At 47.9% G+C, this 22,225-nt stretch overlaps 1 protein-coding gene across 19 annotated transcripts in view; it reads right to left on the reverse strand.

Annotated features, from left to right (window-relative positions):
- NF2 (NF2, moesin-ezrin-radixin like (MERLIN) tumor suppressor) overlaps positions 1-22,225 on the reverse strand; it is a 91,751-nt gene that overhangs the window by 37,902 nt on the left and 31,624 nt on the right. For 18 of the 19 annotated variants that reach the window (XR_002889541.3, XR_010592822.1, XR_006175864.2 and 15 more), the window contains 7 exons: positions 19,671-19,739; positions 18,329-18,411; positions 13,673-13,748; positions 13,125-13,259; positions 5,365-5,439; positions 3,641-3,754; positions 190-312 (listed from right to left, as the gene is read on the reverse strand). Coding sequence is in view for 14 of the 19 variants with exons in the window: in XM_042856075.2 (XP_042712009.1) it covers positions 190-312; positions 3,641-3,754; positions 5,365-5,439; positions 13,125-13,259; positions 13,673-13,748; positions 18,329-18,411; positions 19,671-19,739 (675 nt within the window). In the remaining 5 variants the exon portion in view is untranslated. Of the gene's footprint in view, positions 1-189; positions 313-3,640; positions 3,755-5,364; positions 5,440-6,541; positions 10,991-11,649; positions 12,210-13,124; positions 13,260-13,672; positions 13,749-18,328; positions 18,412-19,670; positions 19,740-22,225 lie in introns of those variants that run through there. The other variant, XR_010592823.1, reaches the window with a different exon arrangement.

A 22,225-nucleotide genomic window follows, 5' to 3' on the forward strand; every position in this document is an offset into this window, starting at 1 on the left:
CCACTGAGACTGTGCCGTAGCAGGGCCCTTGCACCACACCATTCAACTGACCCATCTGTCTTTTTAATCAGTGTTCACAAACCGGGGCTTACGAACAGTCCCAGAATGCACATTGTATGTCTGCTGACTTCAGCAAAGGAAGTCACGAATGTCTGCAGTGACTGGAGAACAACCATCACAAAAACATACCAGAGCCTCATTGGCCATTGTCGCCTCCTCCTTTAACTGCAACAACCTCCTCTCCAACTCATCCCTTGTTCTCTCTGCCTCTTCCCTCATCTGCTTCTCTCGAGCCAGCCGCTGTCGTTCCATCTAGGGAGATGAGGGGAGAGAAAGGAAAGGAAATAACAAATATTAGAATAACCAACGTTCAGTGTATTCCTGCGACGGAGCACACTCGCCCCACACTGGACAGGGACGGGTTAACACACATTGTGTTAACCAAGCCCTCTCAACTCTACTGGGCATGCTCCAAATGCACTAGTATAAAAGGGAGAAGCTCGGGTCACTTGCTGCTGACCGCCAGGGAGGAAGGATGCCATCGGCTCCAGCCAAGGATCAGACGAAGCCTGAGGCCGTGGGAGCCGGAGATGCCAGAACCCAGGCAGACGCCAAGCTACCCACGGAGGCTCTGCAGAGTCTGGAGTCGCCGGGGACAGTGCAGACCAGGGAACCCGGAGACAGCTGAGATACCCAGATTGCAGCAGCGGGAACTATAGTAGGAAGCAGCCCAGGGCAACTAGATAGTGGCCCAGTTATTGAACCCGAATTTTGAGTCAGCGTGTTTCAGTCAGAACCGTCCCACTGACTCAGTGGCACACGTTCCGGGCACTCCCAGGACCCTGGACTGGGGTCCAGTGGAGAGGGAGGGCCCAGACCCCTTTTTGTGTGTGGCAGCCCCCTTCCTGACAGATCGCTGGGCCTCACTACCCTGCTACCAGGGATGAATTTACTGACTTTGGCCATTAGACCTTACTGCCCTGCTAAGAGGGGTGAACCTATGGACTTTAGCCACTAGGCCTTACTGCCCCTCTGACTGAGGCAAATTATTGACACTGGCCATTGGGCCGCACTGCCCAGCTATTAGAGGCAAGTACATTGACTTTTGCCTTTAGGCCTCATTGCCCTGCTAAGAAGGGCAAGTATATTGACTCAGGCTAAGGAGGCATAGACATAGGTTACGTACGTCCCACCCCTACACCCTAAGAGACACAGGACGCACTCGCCTCGCACTGGTTGGGGTCTCCCCCAACCCTGTTACAATTCCCTAGGTATGGTGCATTTCATGGACAGGATTGGAATGTTGTCTGGTGGTTGGAGAGCACTCAGATAAGTAAAATCTCCTCCTTCTGCTTCAATTTACCCATTTGTCAACTAGGGATATTTCACTATCAAAAGGGGACAGGCCTATTAATGTGTGTGAAGCACTTTGTGATCTCAGGATGACAAGTACTGTAAACCACAAGTTCAAACAACACGGACCTTTGTTATTTTCCATCAGATACAACAGCAAATTAAGCCTAATGCACTGGAAATTCTTCCCCATTCCATTCATTTAATGGATAGGCCAGAAAGCGTAAGATTACCAACAATAAGATTCCTATACAAGTCAAGCTGCCTCCTCTCACAGTGTGCAAGAAGGACTTCTCCATGTGAGAAACAGCCAGTCAGGCCCCCCCGATACAACCTAATCTAGCGGAATCCCTTCCACCAGCTCCCAGAGGAACGTGCAGCACATATACTGCCTCTGAAAGCACCCCACATTCAGTATTTTAGACAGCAGCTGCACACTGTACAACTTGTGACCTTTGCTAACCAAGCGATGGAAGGGAACTGCAAAACCAGTTAATTCACCACCTCTCAGCACCCAGATCTCACAGTGATGGGCCCATTATAATTACCAAGGCTACATGTATAGATCACTGCATTACTTAGGCCATGCTGAGTTTAATGAGCCGAACAAGGAGGCAAGCCATCCCCCTGTGATCCTCAGGCACTGGCTATGTTCTGAAAGCAGGACACCCATTGCTTTAACGATGGTGCTTCTCTCTACTAAAGGTACCCTTCATCAATCACCACTTGTTATCCCATTCAGGTCTCGTGATGTGAGAAGGCTGCTCAGAGCCAGTTCACACAGTAACCCTAGAGTGTAGGCAGCAAGATACAATAAGGGGGTTAATCCCACGGAGAGCGGCACAATCTCCACATTTCTTATACAGCCTAGTGGCAAGGGCACTGGACTGTGCCTGAGGTGACCTGGGTTTAAGTAACAGCTTTGCCACTGGCCTGCTCGGTGGCCTTGGGCAAGTCACTTTCCCTCTGTAAATCAAGATCATGAGCCTGACCTCCTCTGCAAAGCACTTTGAGATCTTGGGATTAAAAGCACTAGATATGAACCAGGTATTATTCCTCCTCCTCTGGGCCCACTTGCAAAAGCTCTAACCATTTCATCTCAAATTCAGTGATAAATGTGTACCCACCCCCCACCTCCAGAGCCAGGTGGTCACTTCCCTGGTAACTCTTCCCAAGCCCCTGGACTCCTACCAGGCAGTCACCCAGGCTTTTCAGTTCTTCCTGGCTTCATTCAGACAGGTCCTCCATATCCCTCAAAGAGCCCATCAAATTCCAAACACCGCCCTCTTCCCCGCTAACTCCTGAAGATTCCAGGTCACTCATCATCCTCAACCTCCAGGAGGATTGCCTGGGGCTCCTTTTAGTCTGCCAACACCATTCCTACACTGGCCAGAGGCACCGAGGTTAGATGCAAGCATTCTCTCCTCCCAACCAAAGACAAGGGTGCTGCCCTTGCCATGCTCTGAGCCTCTCTGAACATAGGAAGCTGAAGAAAGGAGAACTGGACACAGGTCTCCTGCATGGCACTCCAGAGCATAGCAGGAGGTTGGGCAAGGTACTCAGTTCTAACCCCCGAGCCTGGGCAATAAATCCCAGTAGACATGTCCAAATCCAAGAGCAGTACATCTGCATTTAAAGTCTCTTGGTACAGCTGGCTGATACTGCTGCTATCTAGTGGCTTATCCAGAAACGAACGTTTATATTCTAAGCAGCAGCGCTCAGATTAGCTGTGTGGGTTTCAGTGAGTAGAAAAGGTCCATGAACAGAAAACAATGATTCATACAATCCAATTTGCTGATATATGCTCATTGGCTACAAGCTGCTGCCTGTGATGTGTCTGTCGTTCCTGCCGCCTGACCTGTGGCGGATAGAGGCCAGGACCAAATCAGCATGCAGGCTGCATCACCATCTAATTAGGAAATGAGAGCACAGAGCAATGGCAAAGCACAACTCCTGCCTTAATTACAATCAACTTCCTCAAGACAGTACAACTTTCCTGCAACAGGACTAGGTAGGGATGGATGCAAACATATGTACCGTGCGCACAGGTTATCCTTTTCCCCACCCACTTATACCTCCGAGCCTGTAGTCAGCCATTCTGCCATCAGCCCACATACTGAAGCGTAAGAACTACAGGTAACAACAGGGCAGGCTACTAGAGGAACAGTTCAGCAGGTCCTGCCTTGCACACCTAGTGCTGGTGGTTTGTGCTATTCTGTTCCCTCCTGGTATATTTATATTTCTGATTTTGGCTCACAGCTGGGTTGTATTACAAGGGGTCTCTCACCTGCTTTCTGGCCTTCTCCTCCCTGGCCTGTGCTTTCATCTGCTGGACCTCCAAAGAGTCTGCCTTTCTCCTCCTCATGAATAGATCGTGGTTTCCAATACACAGCTGAAGAATCTGTCCCAACCAAAGATAAGGGGGAAGAAAGGAAAGAAATGAACACATACATACTTGGATGACATGATCTGTACTGCCACCACATAGACCAGAGTTATTAATACTTAGTGCTCATATAGCACCTTCATTCATAGATCTGAAAGCACTTTACAAAGTATCATTATCCCCATTTTACAGATGGGGAAACCAAGGCACAGAAAGGTGGAGTGAGTTACCCTCAGGTATGAAACCCGGGTCTTCTACATCCCAATGCATTTTCTTATGCGCTGGATCACAACGCCCCTCCAGGTTTCAAGGAGCACTATGGGATGAGGTTTACAGTGCCATAAGAAATGTATCTTCAGTCTCTGGAAGGAGCAGGGGGGAATGAAAAGAGAGAAAGGCTACCCGATGCACAGCATTCAACCCACTTACACCAACCAGCCTGGAGCAGGATCACAGCCTTGCTGGAGCCCTTCAGCCATGCCTGCTGCACAGCTTGTGGAGCAATGCAGTTGATTCTAGCCCTTAGGGGCAGAGGAGGAGGATGATCTGAAACTGACAGTGGTGGGAAGAATGGTGGGAAAAAGCTAAGGGATAGGTGAAAACTCTATAACCTCCCTCAGACGCATCTCTAAGGGCCTCAGTACAGTGAAGTCAATGGAGCTATACCACTGTGAGACTGAGGAGAGTACAATAAGTATAAGGCCCAAGGATTAGGCCCTGCCTTGGTAAGGTAACAGTACCTTTCCTGAGACTAGGTGAAGGGCAGACTATGTTGGCAGAGTCAGGACAGAAATCCCTCTGCCTACCCCCAAAAGAACCCAAAATAGACTCCTCTAGAGAGAGCAGCTGAGTAATGGGGATTACAGATTTTCAAGAGCCAGCAGCTCTTAGTGCTCTCTTGATCCCGCATGCTGTTGAAAGTCTGGTTACTAGTCTGGATGCCTCAACAAGCACTGTTGGCTACCGACCAATTTTGAGAATCTGGCTCTAGATTTATGATGTGATTTTCTGGCTGTAAACTTTAGAGTCAAATCAGACACGAATGTCTACAGTGAGTGACTTTTTTTTCCCACGTTGCATAAATGGCCATAAGTAACATGAATGCAATGGATCCGAGTTAGTCTCTCCTCTTCAGACAACCACTTGTCATGACTCAAGGGATGTGTCCCGATAGAGGCACAGTACTGAGTGAGCACAGACCAGTTAGTGTTTTCTATTAGACACTGTGATCATCCTGAAATACATCAGCAGAGCAGCAAGGGGAAGCCCAGGAGAAGCAAAAGGACATTCAGGGAATGAAGGAGATGAGAATAATGTTTTATTTACAGTGCAGGGCAGATGTAACCAAAAGGCTCAAAAAAAGGGGATCAATGGAAGAGATGGGGAGGAATTCCACGAAGGAGCTTGACTCTTCCCCCACCCTCTCTCAGAGGCTATAAATTCTTGATTGGATCCGAAACATTAGATCAGACCTGCAGTCCCTCAAGTCAAGTGTGTTACCTCTGACAGTAGCCAAGATGTGTAAATAAGGAAAACCCTGAAAGAACATTGCCTCACATTGCCTATAGAGACTTCCTCAAGAGCCACTGTTGCAGACAATAAAATCACTGTGCCTGTGAACTTACCAGCTTATTCACACGCAGCTTTGATGAATTGAATTTAAAGACATCGATCTTTTTGTCCAGTGGCTTAATTGTAAACTGAAAAGAGAGAAAAAGAAAAAAAAAGTTATCAAACTTAGAGCCTAGAACAAAACAGGGTAGCAGAAAGAATTTCACAGCATGCTGGCTAAGAGCAAGTCAATGGAGTGCTGGATAAACAAGCCTGAGAGCAGTCCTCATGGCTTCCTGCCAAGCAGGCTAGCTAGGATCAAAAGCAATCAAGAACTGCTGTTCCCCATCAGGAAAGCTCAAGTGCCTCCAGAAGCAATGTCCTTAAGCTGCAAGAGGAGAGAGTGATTCCTGTCTGCTCAGCAAGTGCTCTCTGACGATCAGCTCACAGGTCTTGGATGGGGTTGTTTACCCACCCTTCCAACCAAAGGCGAGGTGCTTCTGTCCAGCAGGATATGCGGAACTAGGAACAGGGAGGATTAAAAACAATTGTGGCCCATCAGAGTAGATTGGGGTGGGCAAACTACAACCCGTGGGCCGGATCTGGCCCCTCAGGGTTTTGGATCCGGCCTGCTGGATTGCCCCCTGTGGCCCCGTGGACCCCACACCGCTCTCAGAAACGGCTGGCACCACTTTCCTGCGGTCCCTGGGCAGGGGAGCAGAGGGCTCTGTGAGTTGCCCTTGCCTCCGGGCACCGCCCCCCACGGCTCCCATTGGCTGGGAACGGGGAACTGTAGCTAATGGGAGCTTCGGGGGAGGTACCTGGAGGGGCTGCAAGGGCACATGCGGAGCCCTCCGTCCCCTCCTCCCACAGGGGCCACAGCGCTTCCTGGAGCGTCACAGTATGGGGCCAGGGCAGGCATGCAGGGAGCCTGCCCTGGCCCCGGTGCGTGCCACTGCCACCCCGGAGCCACTTTAGGTAAACAGAGCCAGGCCGGAGCCCAAACCCCGCCTGCACCCCACCCCACCCCCCAACTCCCTGCCCTGAGCCCCCTTGTACGCCCCGCACCCCTCTTGCACCCCAACTCCCTGCCCTGAGCCCCCTGAACCCCTCCTGCACCCCAACCCCCTTCCCTGAGCCCCCTCATGCACCCCACACCGCTCCTCTGTCCCAATCTCTTACCCTGAGACCCTTCCTGCACACCGTACCCCCTCCCACACCCTGCACTCCCTCCTACACCCCAACCTCCAATTTCCCAACCCAGATGTGGCCCTTGGCCCAAAAAATTTGCCCACCACTGGAGTAGAGGAACTAGCTTGAACTGCCCAGTGGGTTGGTGCTTAATTAAAGAAAGCAGTTAATTAAACAAACAGTTCTATTTAGGCTTAGCAGAACTGGATTTTTATTTTTTTATCATTTTGATGGATAATATTGATGTTTATTTTTAAGCATTTTTCAACATTTATCAGTTTAAATTTTCACAGTTGCAGGAAACCGGGAGGTTCAGACAACAGGGGGGAGAAGGGGTGTCAGACAATAATTTAATCTCAGTAGATGTTGAGATTTATAAATCTTTAGCTTCTTGATCGTTAAAACACAAAGTGTCAACAGTACATGGCAAAATATACAAAACAAATATGCTTAAATCAAACTCTAAGAAGTTCTCAAGCAGCATTTTTCTTACTTTGCCTATCTGTAAATTTTGATCATCATCGACGGAAATAGTTTCTCGTTGGTTTGTGTGTATACTGTGAAACTGACATTTATCGATAAAAATCTAATCCTACCAAGCCCAGTTATATTCCACCCATGCTTCTAGTCTATCTCCCCCAACCCTGAGGGCCAGTATGTGATTGCTCCATACAGTCTATTCTCCAAGACTTTGGCCAACTTAACCTTATGTTACAGGCCTTATGGTCCCACTTCCCTGGAAAGACTATTCTGCGGTCTAAAATTTTATCCTGTTACTCCTAAGTGTATTTACACAATCTTGTGCCACCCTAAACAATTTCATCCCCTCCTTGGCGCTTACTGCATTCAAAGTACTTCCCAACTACAATCAGCTCTCTCCAGCCTCAGGTGATACAGTACTAGTTGTACTGCCAGGGATGGGGGTTCAAGCATCATGGTGCTGGGGGCCATATAATGAACTGAATGGATGGGGACTCTCAGTTAACAAAAGGATACTTCACAAGGTCACTGCAGTTTTAGAGGGCCTCCCCACCCCACCCCCCAAAAAAGCTGGCTGAACAGACAACCCTTCTGCATAAAGGCAGTACGATACATTGTACTGCCTGAGGAGTTCAGCACAACTGACCTCAGCAAACCGTGCCTGATCTTTAAGTCTTCCACATAGGCTGATGTGCATGAATTTCTTTGGATTTTAACTCCAACAGAGTCCATGTTTTTTTATTTATAGATATATTAATGATAAAGTTCCTCCTCTACCTTGGGGGGGTCCTGCGCTTATTGGTGGATTTTGCTTGCCTCAGAGATTCACAGTAGCCCTCAGTTTGGCCACTTTCATGGCTCAAATCTGCTGTTCACTCAGATAACCTCATCACTGGCCAGTATGGGGAAAAAAAACAGTAAGAACAATCCCCGCAGTTTCTGCTGATCCACCATGTGGGTCGGGGAACAGCCCAGAGAACTTCCCCTCTGGTGGAACCTCCTGTGTTGGATCAAGAGTTGGGAGGTTTGAGGGGAACCCGGGCTCGCCCTCTACCCCAGGTTCCAGAGTAATACCAGTGCCACATACACAGTTGATCATTGTTAAAATAGATTAAACACCTTCACTGTGTCAATATAGCTGTCATTCACTGCTATTAAGCCTGCTTACTATCATGTCAGGTCAATTTGTGGTCATTTTATTACAAGGATTATTGACATGATAGAAGATGACAGTGTCTTCCCCCAGGAGAAAGATCTATTACAGTCTATTATGTCAAGGCCTACTTGCAGCTGCTTCAGCCTCAGAGTCCTAGAGTAACGCATGATCAGGGAGCTTTCACTGCACTGACCTGGATATGGGCAGAAAAGAGTCTTAGGAGAAGAAAAACTGTTGTGCTTGGGCTGTTGCTCTACATTATGGAGAGCTTTAGTTTTAATTCTTAAAAAAAAAAAAAAAAGATTAAATTAGGCGCTTATCACTTAAGAAAAACATGAATGAACTCAACTGAAGTGAGAAATCTTTAGCTTTTTGCCCTCATCAAATATCTTTAAATTAAAAATAAAACAGAAATTAAACAGCTAATTTGTTTACTTGTCATGAAGGTAGCTAGTTTCCTTTGTGCAATTCCCTCAGACTGGGCAGGGAATTGGTCATTTTCACTGTCTATAGTCAATTTTACCTCCTTAGGGCATGGCTACACTTGCAGATGTAGAGTGCTGTGAGTTAAACCCACCTTCGGAGAGCGCAGTAGGGAAAGCGCTGCAATGTGACCACATTTGCGGCACTTGCAGCAGTATTGGGAGCGGTGCATTATGGGCAGCTATCCCACAGAGCACCTATTCCCATTCTGGCGCTTTGGCTTGTGGGAAGGGGGTGGGGCATTCTGGGTCCTGTCCCAACGCCCCATGATGCATCGGTTCGCATCCCAGCATTCCCTGTGCTTCCGTCCACATTTGGCGCCATCTTTCAACGTTTTTTTGTACTGCGCACTCCATCTTCCCTTTCGGTCTGCGGGAATGCAGCCTAAACTGCTGAGAAGTATGCTGTCGAGTCTCGCCAGCACGTCACATTTGGCAGTCGAGTTATTCCTTAGAATCCAAAGGGACAGTGAGGGCTCAGACGACGATTGCGACTCGAGTAACGCATACGACACGAGTTTGCTTGTGGCATTCACGGACATGCTCAGCACCGTGCAACGCCGCTTTTGGGCCTGGGAAACAAGCACTGAGTGGTGGGATCACATTGTCATGCAAGTCTGGGATGACGAGCAGTGGCTGCAGAACTTTTGATGAGAAAAGCCACTTTCATGGGACAATGTGAGGAATTCGCCCCCACCCTGTGGCGCAAGGACATGAGATTGAGAGCTGCCCTGATGGTGGAGAAGCGGGTAGCTATTGCAATCTGGAAGCTGGCAACTCCAGACAGCTACCGATCAGTCGCTAACCAGTTTGGAGTGGGAAAGTCAACGGTTGGAATCATGTTGATGCAAGTTTGCAGGGCCATTAATCGTATCCTGCTCAGAAGAACTGTGACTCTGGGTAACGTGCAGGACATTGTGGATGGCTTTGCACAAATGGTTTTCCCTAACTGCGGAGAGGCGATAGATGGCACGGATATTCCAATTCTGGCACCAGCCCACCTAGCCTCCGAGTACGTTAATCGGAAGGGGTATTTCTCGATGGTTCTCCAAGCGCTTGTGGATCACCGCAGGCATTTCATTAACATTAACGCAAGCTGCCCTGGAACGGTGCATGACGCACACATCTTTTGGAACACAGGCCTGTTCAGGAAGCTGCAAGCTGGGACTTTTTCCCCCAGACCAGAAGATCACCGTAGGGGAAGTCGAAATGCCCATTGTGATCCTTGGAGACCTGCCTACCCCTTAATGCCGTGGCTCATGAAACCCCACACAGGGAGCCTTGACAGCAGCAAGGAGCAGTTCAACAACAGGCTGAGCCGGTGCAGAATGACTTTGGAGTGTGCTTCTATCCATTTAAAGGGTCACTGGTGCTCTCTGTATGGGAAGCTGGACCTGGCCGATGACAGCATCCCCACGGTTATATCCACGTGCTGTACCCTCCATAACATTTGTGAAGGGAAGGGTGAATGATTCACTCAGGCATGGAACTCGGAGGTTGAACACCTGGAGGCTGAATCTGAACAGCCAGAGAGCAGGGCTATTAGAGGGGCCCAGCTCTGCAAGGCTGCAAGGATTAGAGATGCCTTGAGGGAGCAATTTGAGGCTGAAAGCCACCAGTAATGTCTGGTGCCCTTCACGGGAGTGAAGTGCAGTGGTTCCAATGTTAGTAGAATCTGTGTTTGCTATACTGACTTGCAGTGCCTGTTTCCTTCCTGGGCTAAAGTATCTTTTACTTTATGCAATAATGGATTTTTTGGCTTTGAAAACATTTATTGAAAAGAAACACAACTGCTTGGGAAACAGAAAGGGCAAGGGGGTGGGGTGGGGAATGGTACGATCACAGATTTGTGTATGTCCTGTCTGGAGTGCTGTGCAATCAGTGCTGCACTTCAGGATGGCTATACTGCATGGTGATGGGGGTTGAGTGCAGTGGGTAAGGGTCGTGGTTTTCAGGGCTGGGTGGTGAAGCTACAGGTGTTGGAGGCAGCTGGTAGCGGTAAGAACCCGGATGTTGGGGAAAGTGGGTTGGAGGCGAAATGGGGGCACAAGGGAAAGTTTTGGGACAAGGGCTGCAGGGGGGCGTGGGCGCGGTAATGCTCCTCCTGCATGGCTACGAGCGCCTGGATAGAGTCTGCTTGGTGCTCCATTATGCTTATCAGCCGATCCATGCTTTGCTGCCGGAGCACCACGCTTTTATGCCAGCACTCCTCGTTCTGCTGGCGGAGCCTCCTTTTACTCTCCTGCCACTCCTGCACTTTTTGATTTTCATTACTTGAATGCTGCATTATTTCATGCAACATGTCTTCCTTGCTTCTACGTGGCCTCTTTCTGATTCTTTGGAGTCTTTCAGCCGGTGATAACATGGACGGCTGAGATCTCAAGGTTGCATCTGTAAAGGCAAAATGCAACACTTAACAGAGGCAGCCCTGTTCACACCAGACAAAGCAATGATTCCTCTGTACTTAAAGGCAAGCACAGTCTATACAACAGCATAATTTGCCTGTCCCAAAGCAAGTGCACATAAACCCGTGGGAGCCCCAAAATGGTGAGAAAGCACAGGGTCAAGCGTGACTGATTGTTTCACGGCTGTACTGTCCTCTGGGTTTCTGTGCCATGGGGAGAGCCAACAGCGGCAGGGAGCCCCTATACTGAACATTGTCCTCACATTTTCCACAGGAGTTCGTCCTGGAAGATATCTCGCTGCTGAGGGTGGCCTGGGAAGCAAGGGAGGGTCTTCTACTGCAATGCGGCTTCTGCCCTGGCCCATATGCAGCTTGCCTGTGTGCAGCAATGGTCTCCCCGCCCCTCGCGGCACAGTGGCACGGACAAGTTAGCCTTACTGGGACAAGGACCACAGTGGCTCTCCCGAGAAACCTGTGCAACCACATTGCCCAAGTTCTGGATGAGACCTTTGAAGAGATCACTGAGGCCGATTACCACAATGTGAGAGCACATCAACGCCCTATCTAGGCATGCATGCAGCCGTAATCCTCCTTGCCCCGAGAGCCCCCACCGAATAACTTCCTTCCCAAAATAAAAGCCGCTTACCGGGAACCTCCTCTGGTGTTTGTCCTTCCCCAAGCACTGGCTGCCGTGACTGGCTACCTTCCTCCTGGCTTGAGAACAGCTCCTGGCTGCATGCATCTAGGGGTTCTGGGGTGCCTTCCTCCGCCTCAGCACACTCGCTCCCGCTTTGCTCCTCCTCCTGCCTTGTTGAACTGGGCTCTGAAGTGTCCACGGTGGTCCTCGGAGTGGAGGTGGGGTCACCCCCAAGTATCACATCCAGCTCTTTGTAGAAATGGCAGGTTGTGGGGGCAGCACTGGAGCAGTTATTTGCCTCACGGGCTTTGCGGTAGGCATTCCGCAATTCCTTTACTTTAACCCTGCACTGCAGAGCGTCCTGGTCATGGCCCCTTTCCATCATGTCCCTTGATATCTGCCCAAAGGTATCGTAATTCCTACGGCTGTATCGCAGCTGGGACTGGACAGCTTCCTCCCCCCAAACACTGATGAGGTCCAGCACCTCGCCATTGCTCCATACTGGGGATCGCCTGGTGCGTGGAGGCGTGGTCACCTGGAAAGATTCGCTGAGGACACTCCACGCCTAGCTGAGCAAACAGGAAGGGGATTTTCAAAATTCCCAGAGAATTTAAAGGGCGGGTCTGATGGTTGATCACCTGAGGGCAGGGCAGTAGAGTTCAAAGTGATGACCAGAGTGGCTAGAACAGGCATTGTGGGACACTTCTGGAGGCCGATCAGAGCGCATTAACAGGACAGGTCGTCCACACTGGCGCCACGGTGCTCCAGGGAGGACGCAGCAAACGTTATTCCATTCGCCAAGGTGAAGAACCAGCAGCGCTGTAGCCACATTCCCCAGTGTGAACGGGGAATGAGCTAGGGAGCCCGTGGCTCCTTTATTGCGCTGTAACTTGCAAGTGTAGCCAAGCCCTTATTCTAGTCTTAGTGGTGTTGGTGTTTGGATTACAACTATTCAGGAAGCCATTCCTATTCACATCAACAGTTTAATCAAAATCGACCATAGGTGTTGGGCCTACACTACTTGACACCTAAGAAAAGATTCAATCTGTTGCATTGAGCCTGGCAGTCTGAAAGTTTGGAAGCTCAGAGTACTATAATGAAGCAGTGAGCCAAAAGCTCTTCTTACCAGGAACGCATTTAATTATACTTCACGATGCCAGGGCATATTCATAGTAAGACAAGATTCTCATCTTCTGAACTTTCAGCTGGCTGGGCTGTGCATACTAGGGATAATTTTCTTTTTAAAATGGTTAAACAGAGGGCTCTAAAAATAATAAATAAATAAAAATAGCTCCTGGGCTGAGCTCTTGAACACCTGCTTTCAAAAAAACATACAAAAGCCTGGGAATTAAGGGTTCTACTGGAAAGACTGAGACAGCTTTGGCTGTGACTGAGAGAGCAAGTGAAACAGGAGATAAGAGAAGTCCCTCTGATTTGTTATTGCATTCCTATTGGTATTTGTACATAGGCTAAAGATGCCCTACCTCCTTATCACTGTAAGAGATATTCCGGATCTCATTCCATGGAAAAGAGATTTTGGGGGTCAGCCTGTTTTCTGGGTCGTAGATGTGAAGCCCCAGTGCATCAACCCCAAGCAACAGCTCGGTGCCCTTCTTATTCTACAGGAGGGAAGAACAGAGCAGAACACATCATTTCCATTTGAAGCAGGAAGATTTAAGGAGGATCTGACACAAACAGTTACATCCAACTAGTTTCATCCAGCCCTGACCAGGGATGCAGCACCAACTATCCCAGAGGGGATCCTGCTTCCCAGGCATAGTGCACTGCAGTAGTGACTCATTCACTCATCCTCTTGGGAGGCTTCTGGCAGCAGCTTATCCACTGCCTCCCCCTCCCCCCGCCCACAGATAAAATACTGCGGGTGTGCAGCCAGCATTGAGTTCCACACAGTAGTCTCAAGACAAGGGGACCTTTAACACTAGGACTATCCCTCTCAAATGCCTCTTCCCCTGCCCCAGACACACAATGGACTCAAGATGCCTTGAAAACATGACCCAAACTCTGAACTCACCCTAATTGCAAAGTAGTTTACTCCATACATCTCCAAGTCCTGAGCGATCTTCAAATATTCCATTTCAGCTTCATCTCTGTCAGGTAAATACAGGCCAAAGTTACAGACAGGAAGAGAGAGGGGGAAAACAGGCGCCTTTTAAGCCTTGCAGGCATGTAACGCACTGGAGCCAGGACTGTCTCTATTGCAAGGGTCAAGTCTCTGTTTACCAGCAGGATCGATAAAGATCCCCAGCAAATCCCAGTTTGCAGCTTACCTGCATCCTAATGTCTATTAATGACAGCACAGAGGATGCAATGTTTCAGGCCTTGTCTACCCCAATCCCTTGAACAGACTCAGTTTGTGTGTTTGACATCTCTTGCTTTTTGCTCATCCTGAAGGAGGAGTGTATTGTCCAGTAAGGGTATAACTACCCATACTAGCTTGTGGTACAAGGAATCATTAAGTGAGTGAAATCTCACGAATCCAGACTCCTATTTCTCTCTCCTGCCCACTGAGCATCACTCCCATCTCAACAGTCATTTCAGTGACTCAGCAGGAGTGCTGCCACGCCCTACCTACCACACACATGGCCTTCCTGCAGTGGCATTCCAAAGCCTCCCACTGGAATCCCATCAACATACTATTATGACTGGCCAGCAGGGGGCACTAGGAGTGGTAAAAGTTCTCTCCAACTGCTCCTTTAGGACTTGTCTACATACAAAATTGTACCACACCAGCCATACTCATAACTACAATGGTACAAACACTCTCACGTTGCTGCAGTTCTATTGATATAATGGTGCGTATGCTGGTATAGCTTATTCCGGTAGGCACCTGCTATGTAGGTGCCTTATACAGATCTAACTGCATCCACACTAAGGGTACGTCCAGACTACCCGCCGAATCGGTGGGTAGTAATCGATCTATCGGGGATCGATACATCGTGTCTTGTCTAGACACAACATAGCGATCCCCGAACGCGCTCCTGTCGATTCCGGAACTCCACCAGGGCGAGCGGTGGTAGCGGAGTCGATGGGGGAGCCGCAGCCGTCGATCCCGCACTGTGAGGACCCGAGGTAAGTCGAAATAAGATACGTCAACTTCAGATAGGGTATTCCTGTAGCTGAAACTGCGTATCTTACATTGACCCCCCCTCCCAATGTAGACCAGCCCTAAGGGTGTACTGATGTAACGATTTTGGTAGAAAAAAAAATCTCCTAGCTGAGATAGCTCTATTGCACAAAAAACTGTGTCGACACGTTCTTTGTTGTAAGCATTATCTCCACTGTGCTGGCAGCCTAGAAAGAGGGAGGTTGCCTTGCTAAATTGACTTCTAGTCCAAAGAGCTGATCCAGAACACCACTGTTCATATGTTTTCCCCCTCCCCACAATACAGTATTTGTAACTCAGGTCACTCTTCTATAGTCTCTTCCTTTTCAGTATCCAGCATGAATAGGGCCCTACCAAATTCAAGGTCCATTTTGGTCAAATTCACAATCATAGGATTTAAAAAATAATAAATTTCATGTTTTCAGCTATTTAAATCTGAAATTTCATGGTGTTGGAATTGTAGGGGTCCTGACGCAAAAAGGAGTTGTGGGGGTGCCTCAAAATTATTGTAGTGGGGGTTGCGGTACTTCTACCCTTACTTCTGCCTGCAGTGGTGCTGCCTTCAGAGCTGGGCAGCTGGAGAGCGGCGGCTGCTGACCGGGAGCCCAGCTCTGAAAGCAGCGCCCTGCCAGCAGCAGCATAGAAGTCAGGATGGTATGGTATGCTATTGCCACCCTGACTTCTGTGCTGCTGCCTGCAGAGCTGAGCCCTCAGTCAGCAGCCACCACTCTCTAGCCGCCCAGCTCAGAAGGAAGGGTGGCAATACCATACCATGCCAACCTTCCTTCTGTGCTGCGGCTGGCAAGGCGTTGCTTTCAGAGCTGGGCGCCCAGCCAACAGCCACCACTTTCTGGCCACCCAGCTCTGAAGGCAACACAGAAATCAGGGTGGCAATACTGTGACCCCTGCCTAAAATAACCTTGTGACCTCCCTGCAACTCCCTTTTGGGTAAGGACGCCCAATTTGAGAAATGCTGGTCTCCCCCATAAAATCACAGAATATTAGGGTTGGAAGGGACCTCAGGAGGTCATCTAGTCCAACCCCCTGCTCAAAGCAGGACCAACACCAACTAAATCATCCCAGCCAGGGATTTGTCAAGCTGGGCCTTAAAAACCTCTAAGGATGGAGATTCCACCACCTCCCTAGGTAACCCATTCCAGTGCTTCACCACCCTCCTAGTGAAATAGTGTTTCCTAATATCCAACCTAGACCTCTCCCACTGCAACTTGAGACCATTACTCCCTTGTTCTGTCATCTGCCACCACTGAGAACAGCCTAGCTCCATCCTCTTTGGAACCCCGCTTCAGGTAGTTGAAGGCTGCTATCAAATCCCTCCTCACTCTTTTCTTCTGCAGACTAAATAACTCCAGTTCCCTCAGCCTCTCCTCATAAATCATGTGCCCCAGCCCCCTAATCATTTCCGTTGCCCTCCGCTGGACTCACATCCCTTCTGTAGTGGGAGGACCAAAGCTGGACGCAGTACTCCAGGTGTGGCCTCACCAGTGCCGAATAGAGGGGAATAATCACTTCCCTCGATCTGCTGGCAATGCTCCTACTAATACAGCCCAATATGCCGTTGGCCTTCTTGGCAACAAGGGCACACTGTTGACTCATATCCAGCTTCTTGTCCACTGTAATCCCCAGGTCCTTTTCTGCAGAACTGCTGCTTAGCCAGTCAGTCCCCAGCCTGTAGCGGTGCATGGGATTCTTCCTTCCTAAGTGTAGGACTCTGCACTTGCCCTTGTTGAACCTCATTAGATTTCTTTTGGCCCAATCCTCCAATTTGTCTAGGTCACTCTGGACCCTATCCCTACCCTCCAGCGTATCTACCTCTCCCATCTTAGTGTCATCTGCAAACTTGCTAAGGGTGCAATTCATCCCATCATCCAGATCATTAATAAAGATGTTGAACAAAACCAGCCTCAGGATCAACCCCTGGGGCACTCCTCTTGATACCAGCTGCCCACTAGGCGTCAAGCTGTTGATCACTACTCGTTGAGCCCGACAATCTAGCCAGCTTTCTAACCACCTTATAGTCCATTAATCTAATCCATACTACTTTAACTTGCTGGCAAGAATACTGTGGGAGACCGTATCAAAAACTTTGCTAAAGTTAAGATATATCATGTCCACTGCTTTCCCCATATCAACAGAGCCAGTTATCTCATCATAGAAGGCAATCAGGTTCGTCAGGCATGACTTGCCCTTGGTGAATCCATGTTGACTGTTCCTGATCACCTTCCTCTCATCCAAGTGCTTCAAAACAGATTCCTTGAGGACCTGCTCCATGATTTTTCCAGGGACTGAAGTGAGGCTGACAGGTCTGTAGTTCCCCAGGTTCTCTTTCTTCCCTTTTTTAAATATGGGCACTATATTTTCCTTTTTCCAATCGTCCAGGACCTCTCCCAATCGCCATTAATTTTCAAAGATAATGGCCACTGGCTCTGCAATCACATCAGCCAACTCCCTCAGCACCCTCAGATGCATTAGATCTGGACCCATGGACTTGTGCATGCCCAGCTTTTCTAAATAGTCCTTAACCTGTTCTTTCACCACTGAGGGCTGCTCACCTCCGCCCCATGCTGTGCTGCCCAGTGCAGCAGTCTGGGAACTGACCTTGTCTGTGAAGACCAAGGCAAAAAAAAGCACTGAGTACTTCAGCTTTTTCCACATCCTCTGTCACTATGTTGCCTCCCTCATTCAGTAAGGGTTCCACATTTTCCCTGACCACCTTCTTGTTGCTAACATACATGTAGAAACCCTTCTTGTTACCCTTCACATCCCTTGCTAGCTGCAACTCCAATTGTGCCTCAGCCTTCCTGATTACACCCCTGCATGCTCTAGCAATATTTTTATACTCCTCCCTAGTCATCTGTCCAAATTTCTACTTCTTGTAAGCTTCCTTTTTGAGTTTAAGCTCACCGAAGATTTCGCTCTTAAGCCAAGCTGGTCGCTTGCCATATTTGCTATTCTTTCTGCACATCGGGATGGTTTGTTCCTGCGCCCTCAATAAGGCTTCTTTAAAATACAACCAGCTCTCCTGTACTCCTTGCCCCCTCATATTAGGTTCCCAGGGAATCCTGCCCATCAGTTCCCTAAGGGAGTCTAAGTCTGCTTTTCTGAAGTCCAGGGTCTCTCCTTTCTTCCTTTTGTTTGGATCCTGAACTCAACCATCTCATGATCACTGCTGCCTAGGTTGCCACCCACTTCTACTTCCTCTACCAATTCTTTCCTGTTTGTAAGCAGCAGGCCAAGAGGAGCACGGCCCCTAGTCGGTTCCTCCAGCACTTGTACAGTGAATAGTATAGTATAGGGTAAAAGCACACAAAAGACGAGATTTCATGGGGGTGAGGAGGGGAGAGATCAGATTTCACGGTTCGTGATGCGTTTCTCATGGCTGTGAATTTGGCAGAGCCCTGAGCTTGACCTACCAGAGGCGCTCTTTTAGCGGAACTCCTCCATAGCCTGCTAGGGATCTTGGAGACTTTATTCACTCTCTGACTGCTCACAGAGAGAGGCTAGAGAATTTACACCAGTCAATAGCCCAACTTAACAGACACTCACCTTGCCCTGCCTCGATGTTCTGCATACCAGGCTGTTATTCTTTCCTCCCACATTTCTGGAGTCATCTGGTACAGGTTAATTACCTGAGAGAGACAGGCAGAGAAATCCTCAGCACACATTGTCCTACCTGTGGCTTTGACTCGTCACCTGATGAATGAGCCAGAAACAGGGAGCCTCAAGCTCAAAATGCCCTTTTTGTCCCCTCACATACACCATCCCAACCCTAACGTCTAATCTCCAGTTCATACGCCTTTCCAACTCCCTCGTGACTAGCCAAGATCAACCCTATGCTCTCATTAATCAGCTCTCAGTTAGCTTTCCTGAGCACACCACACTCCAACCACCCCGAAGCCAACACCTGGACACTTGCGGAATGCAGCTGCTATTCTGGCAAAAGACAGTGGGCAGAAAACATTCACTTCCATATTTATTAAAATATTCTAGATACAGATTAAGATGTCCTCATTCAGTATGGCCAGGTTTACACTACAAAGTTCTGTGGGTATAGCTATGTCCCTCTGCCAGCCACAGAGAGTACATCTCCACTGCAGCTGGGAGGGAGCCTCCCTGTCTGGGGAAGATAGACTTGTGCTAGCGGGGCTCACACTAGCCTGCTAAAAACAGCAGCATGGATGCTGTGGCTTGGGCTGGAGCTCAGGCTCTCAAGCCTCGACGGTCATGTGGGCTTGAGAGCCCGAGCCACAATCTCCACACTGCTCCTTTTAGTGCTCCAACTCAAGCCCCGCTAGCAAGAGTCTGGCCACACAGGCTGGGAGGCTCGCTCCCCGCTGCAACGTAGGCATACCAAGAGCTATACCAGCAAATCTCCCAGTGTAGATGCAGGGGAAGGGATAGCTCAGTGGTTTGAGCATTGGCCTGCTAAACCCAGGGTTGAGTGTTCAATCCTTGAGGGGGCCATTTAGGAATCTGGGGCAAAAATCTGTCTGGGGATTGGTCCTGCTTTGAGCAGGGTCTTGGACTAGATGACCTCCTGAGGTTCCTTCCAACCCTGGTATTCTATGATTCTATGCTGACAGAAGAGTGCTTCTGCTGGCATAGCTAATGTCATTTGGTGAGGGGGTGGTGTTTCTATACCTTCTGCCGGTATAAGTTGTGTCTACACTAGGCTGCTGTGCCGGTACAGCTTTACCAGGTGACCATTTGTGGCCAAGGGGCATGGCACATTGTATCACTTGCCTCAATAAGGGAACTTTGGTCAAGAGAAAATAATTTACTGTTGTGGCTTTTGTAGGTAATCCTACAGGGCTATTCTACAGAAGATGCCAGTAAGTCCTAGAGACTCAGCCATGAATTTAGGATTCTGCCTGGTTGAACTCCTTACCCGTTTTGGAAGCAATTCCTCTTGTGCTAAGAAGCCACGCTGATGAACAGTGGGATCGTAATCACCATACTGAAAAGAAACGCAAACACTGCATGTTTAAGATGGCGACAACGCACAGAGACTATGTCTGAAGATAAGATAGAAATCATCTACATTCTTGAACTTTAACTCAATATCACACACCCTTAAAATAACCACTGAGTGAGAGTAGAGTACACAGTACACGTTGGCCAGTGTGTCAGCCCCATATGTTTCCTTTGTGATGTTAGAGCTGCTGTATGGTGCAGACCTGGAGACCAATTACCTTCTTTTATCTCCAGAGCAGCTGGACAGTAGTACAGCAAACATGCCTCAACAACTCCCACCAATGGGCCTCAGCCCTGTCCTCCAAGAGGGGAGTTTGCTCTTCTTAGCTATTCAGATCTTGACCTCTCAGCTGAGGCTGTCCACAAGGAGTCCAGTTGCATCATTGGTTTTTGTGGCATGGACCAAGACCAGCAAATCATTTGATGCAGCTGGCACCCCCTTTCAGTCACCTCTCAGTGTCCTATTTAATCAATTTAACATTAGGAACATTTTTTAAAGAGAGATTTCAATGGACAGTTGGGGACACTGCTCAGACAGGAGTTTGTCCCACTGCCAGAAGTTCTCTTACTCAAATTAGGTCAGAAAATACTATTCTTATTTGAAAAGTGTGCCCAATAATTATTCACACCAGTTTAGATTATAAATTATTTCAAGCTTCATATAAAATGAAATTGGCAAAACCACCACTTCAGATATAAAGTGCATCGGTAAAAGATTCAAACGCTGAATATCTCTGCAGTGTGTGAGAAACTCAAAGTTCCTCCTGCACAGTACGCAGGGCACGTAATGGCCAAGTCACAGTGCCTGAAATGAGTCAGTTGACTGAAAGGAGATGATTTACAAGTGATATGTACAGGAAATACTTCGATTTTAATTCATCTCTCAATGCAAGAGTCACACTACGGCATCATCCAATAAAAGACAGGACACCATTTCCCTAAGTCAGCCATTTCATAGTGAAAATGCCCTTCATCTCTCTTTCTTGCTTGGAAAGAACAAACAGTAGCAAACAGTAACAACAGTTACAAGACAGACAAATAATAAAACACTGCAACAATAGGAAGTCAAGAGACATTCCAAATCAGCCTCCATTTAATGCCTGAGCTGCGACGACACACACTAACAAACACCAGAGCTCAGAATCAACAATCTGTACACATAACCCCTAGCAGCAAAACGGTCAACATCTCATACAACTGGAGATTAAAGATGGACTTACTGATTTAGAGCCAACACAGACATAATTAATACAACAGAGATACCATTGGCCTGATCCTGAGAGGTGCTGAGCACCTGGCAACTCCCCACTGGCTTCGATCGTAGCTGCAGGTGCTCAGTGCATCTCAAAAACAGGCTGCATATATGGATCTACTGAACACATGTCAAACTGGGAAATAATAATAAAAATGCAGGAGTTGGGACGGAAAACTCCTTCTATAAACTTGGACAGGCAGAAAATAAATTATTTCTGGTTGGAAAAAAATGATAAATAGTATTGATATGATTATTTTAGGTTGTGATCTATCATGGGAACCCAAGACTGTGTGTGGATTATGTGATTTTAGTATGGTCAAGGATGTCACCACAGGAAGCAACTCTGGATGAGAACATTAATTATTCAAAAATTAAAATCAACAAATGGCCGAAATATTGCAGGATATATTGGTTCAAGTGATTTGGCAAACATATTAAAAAAAAACTTTCAATTCAATTATAACTCAAAAACTGTCATGGCAATTTAGTTCTTGTTAATTGAACTAGGAGATTAATATTTGTGTTTACACTCTGAGATTGTCTTTATATCACTCAGACCTCTGGTTTATATTGTACTGTATCAATCTGCGTACATTAATATATTGAATATAAATGCAATGCATTATTTATTTAGGAAAAAAATAAAAAAAATAAGAAAAAAATAACTCTTGTAGGAATCCTACAACATCAGAGAAGCTGAACAGGCTTAGAGTCAGAATGACTCACATTGGAAAAAAATAGGAAAAATCTCTCTGGTGTGATTTTATTGTTTTCAGCAGGAATGTATTTTTCAATAGATTCTGTCCTAACACTTGCTATTTAAAACTGAAGACTATACCAACATCTGAAAACGGTGGAGGTGATTTGAAAGCAACACTGGAGGGAAAAATTCACAGTAATTCCCAGAATGAACAGAGTAGTATTACAAATAAAGACATATATTTTATGTCCCTGATGGCTACATTGTTATTATAGATAAAGGTAAAACAGCAACACAAACATGCACCTGTCAATCAGCGAAATCAAATGTAAACGCATCAGTTTGCATTGCTGTTAAGCACCTGCTTACAACAAACAGCTGATCATTAGGGAAATGCCTCTTTTAGTGGCTTCATCCCTACCTCTAGAGGCCACTGTCCCACAGTTTATCAGGTGAGAGACCAGCAGTTAAAATTTTCTCTCTTCCTCGCTCTGACCAGCACCAGCCCAACTGA

Source organism: Chrysemys picta, chromosome 15 (assembly GCF_011386835.1).
Source record: "Chrysemys picta bellii isolate R12L10 chromosome 15, ASM1138683v2, whole genome shotgun sequence".
In the NCBI taxonomy this organism is placed as follows: domain Eukaryota; kingdom Metazoa; phylum Chordata; order Testudines; family Emydidae; genus Chrysemys; species Chrysemys picta.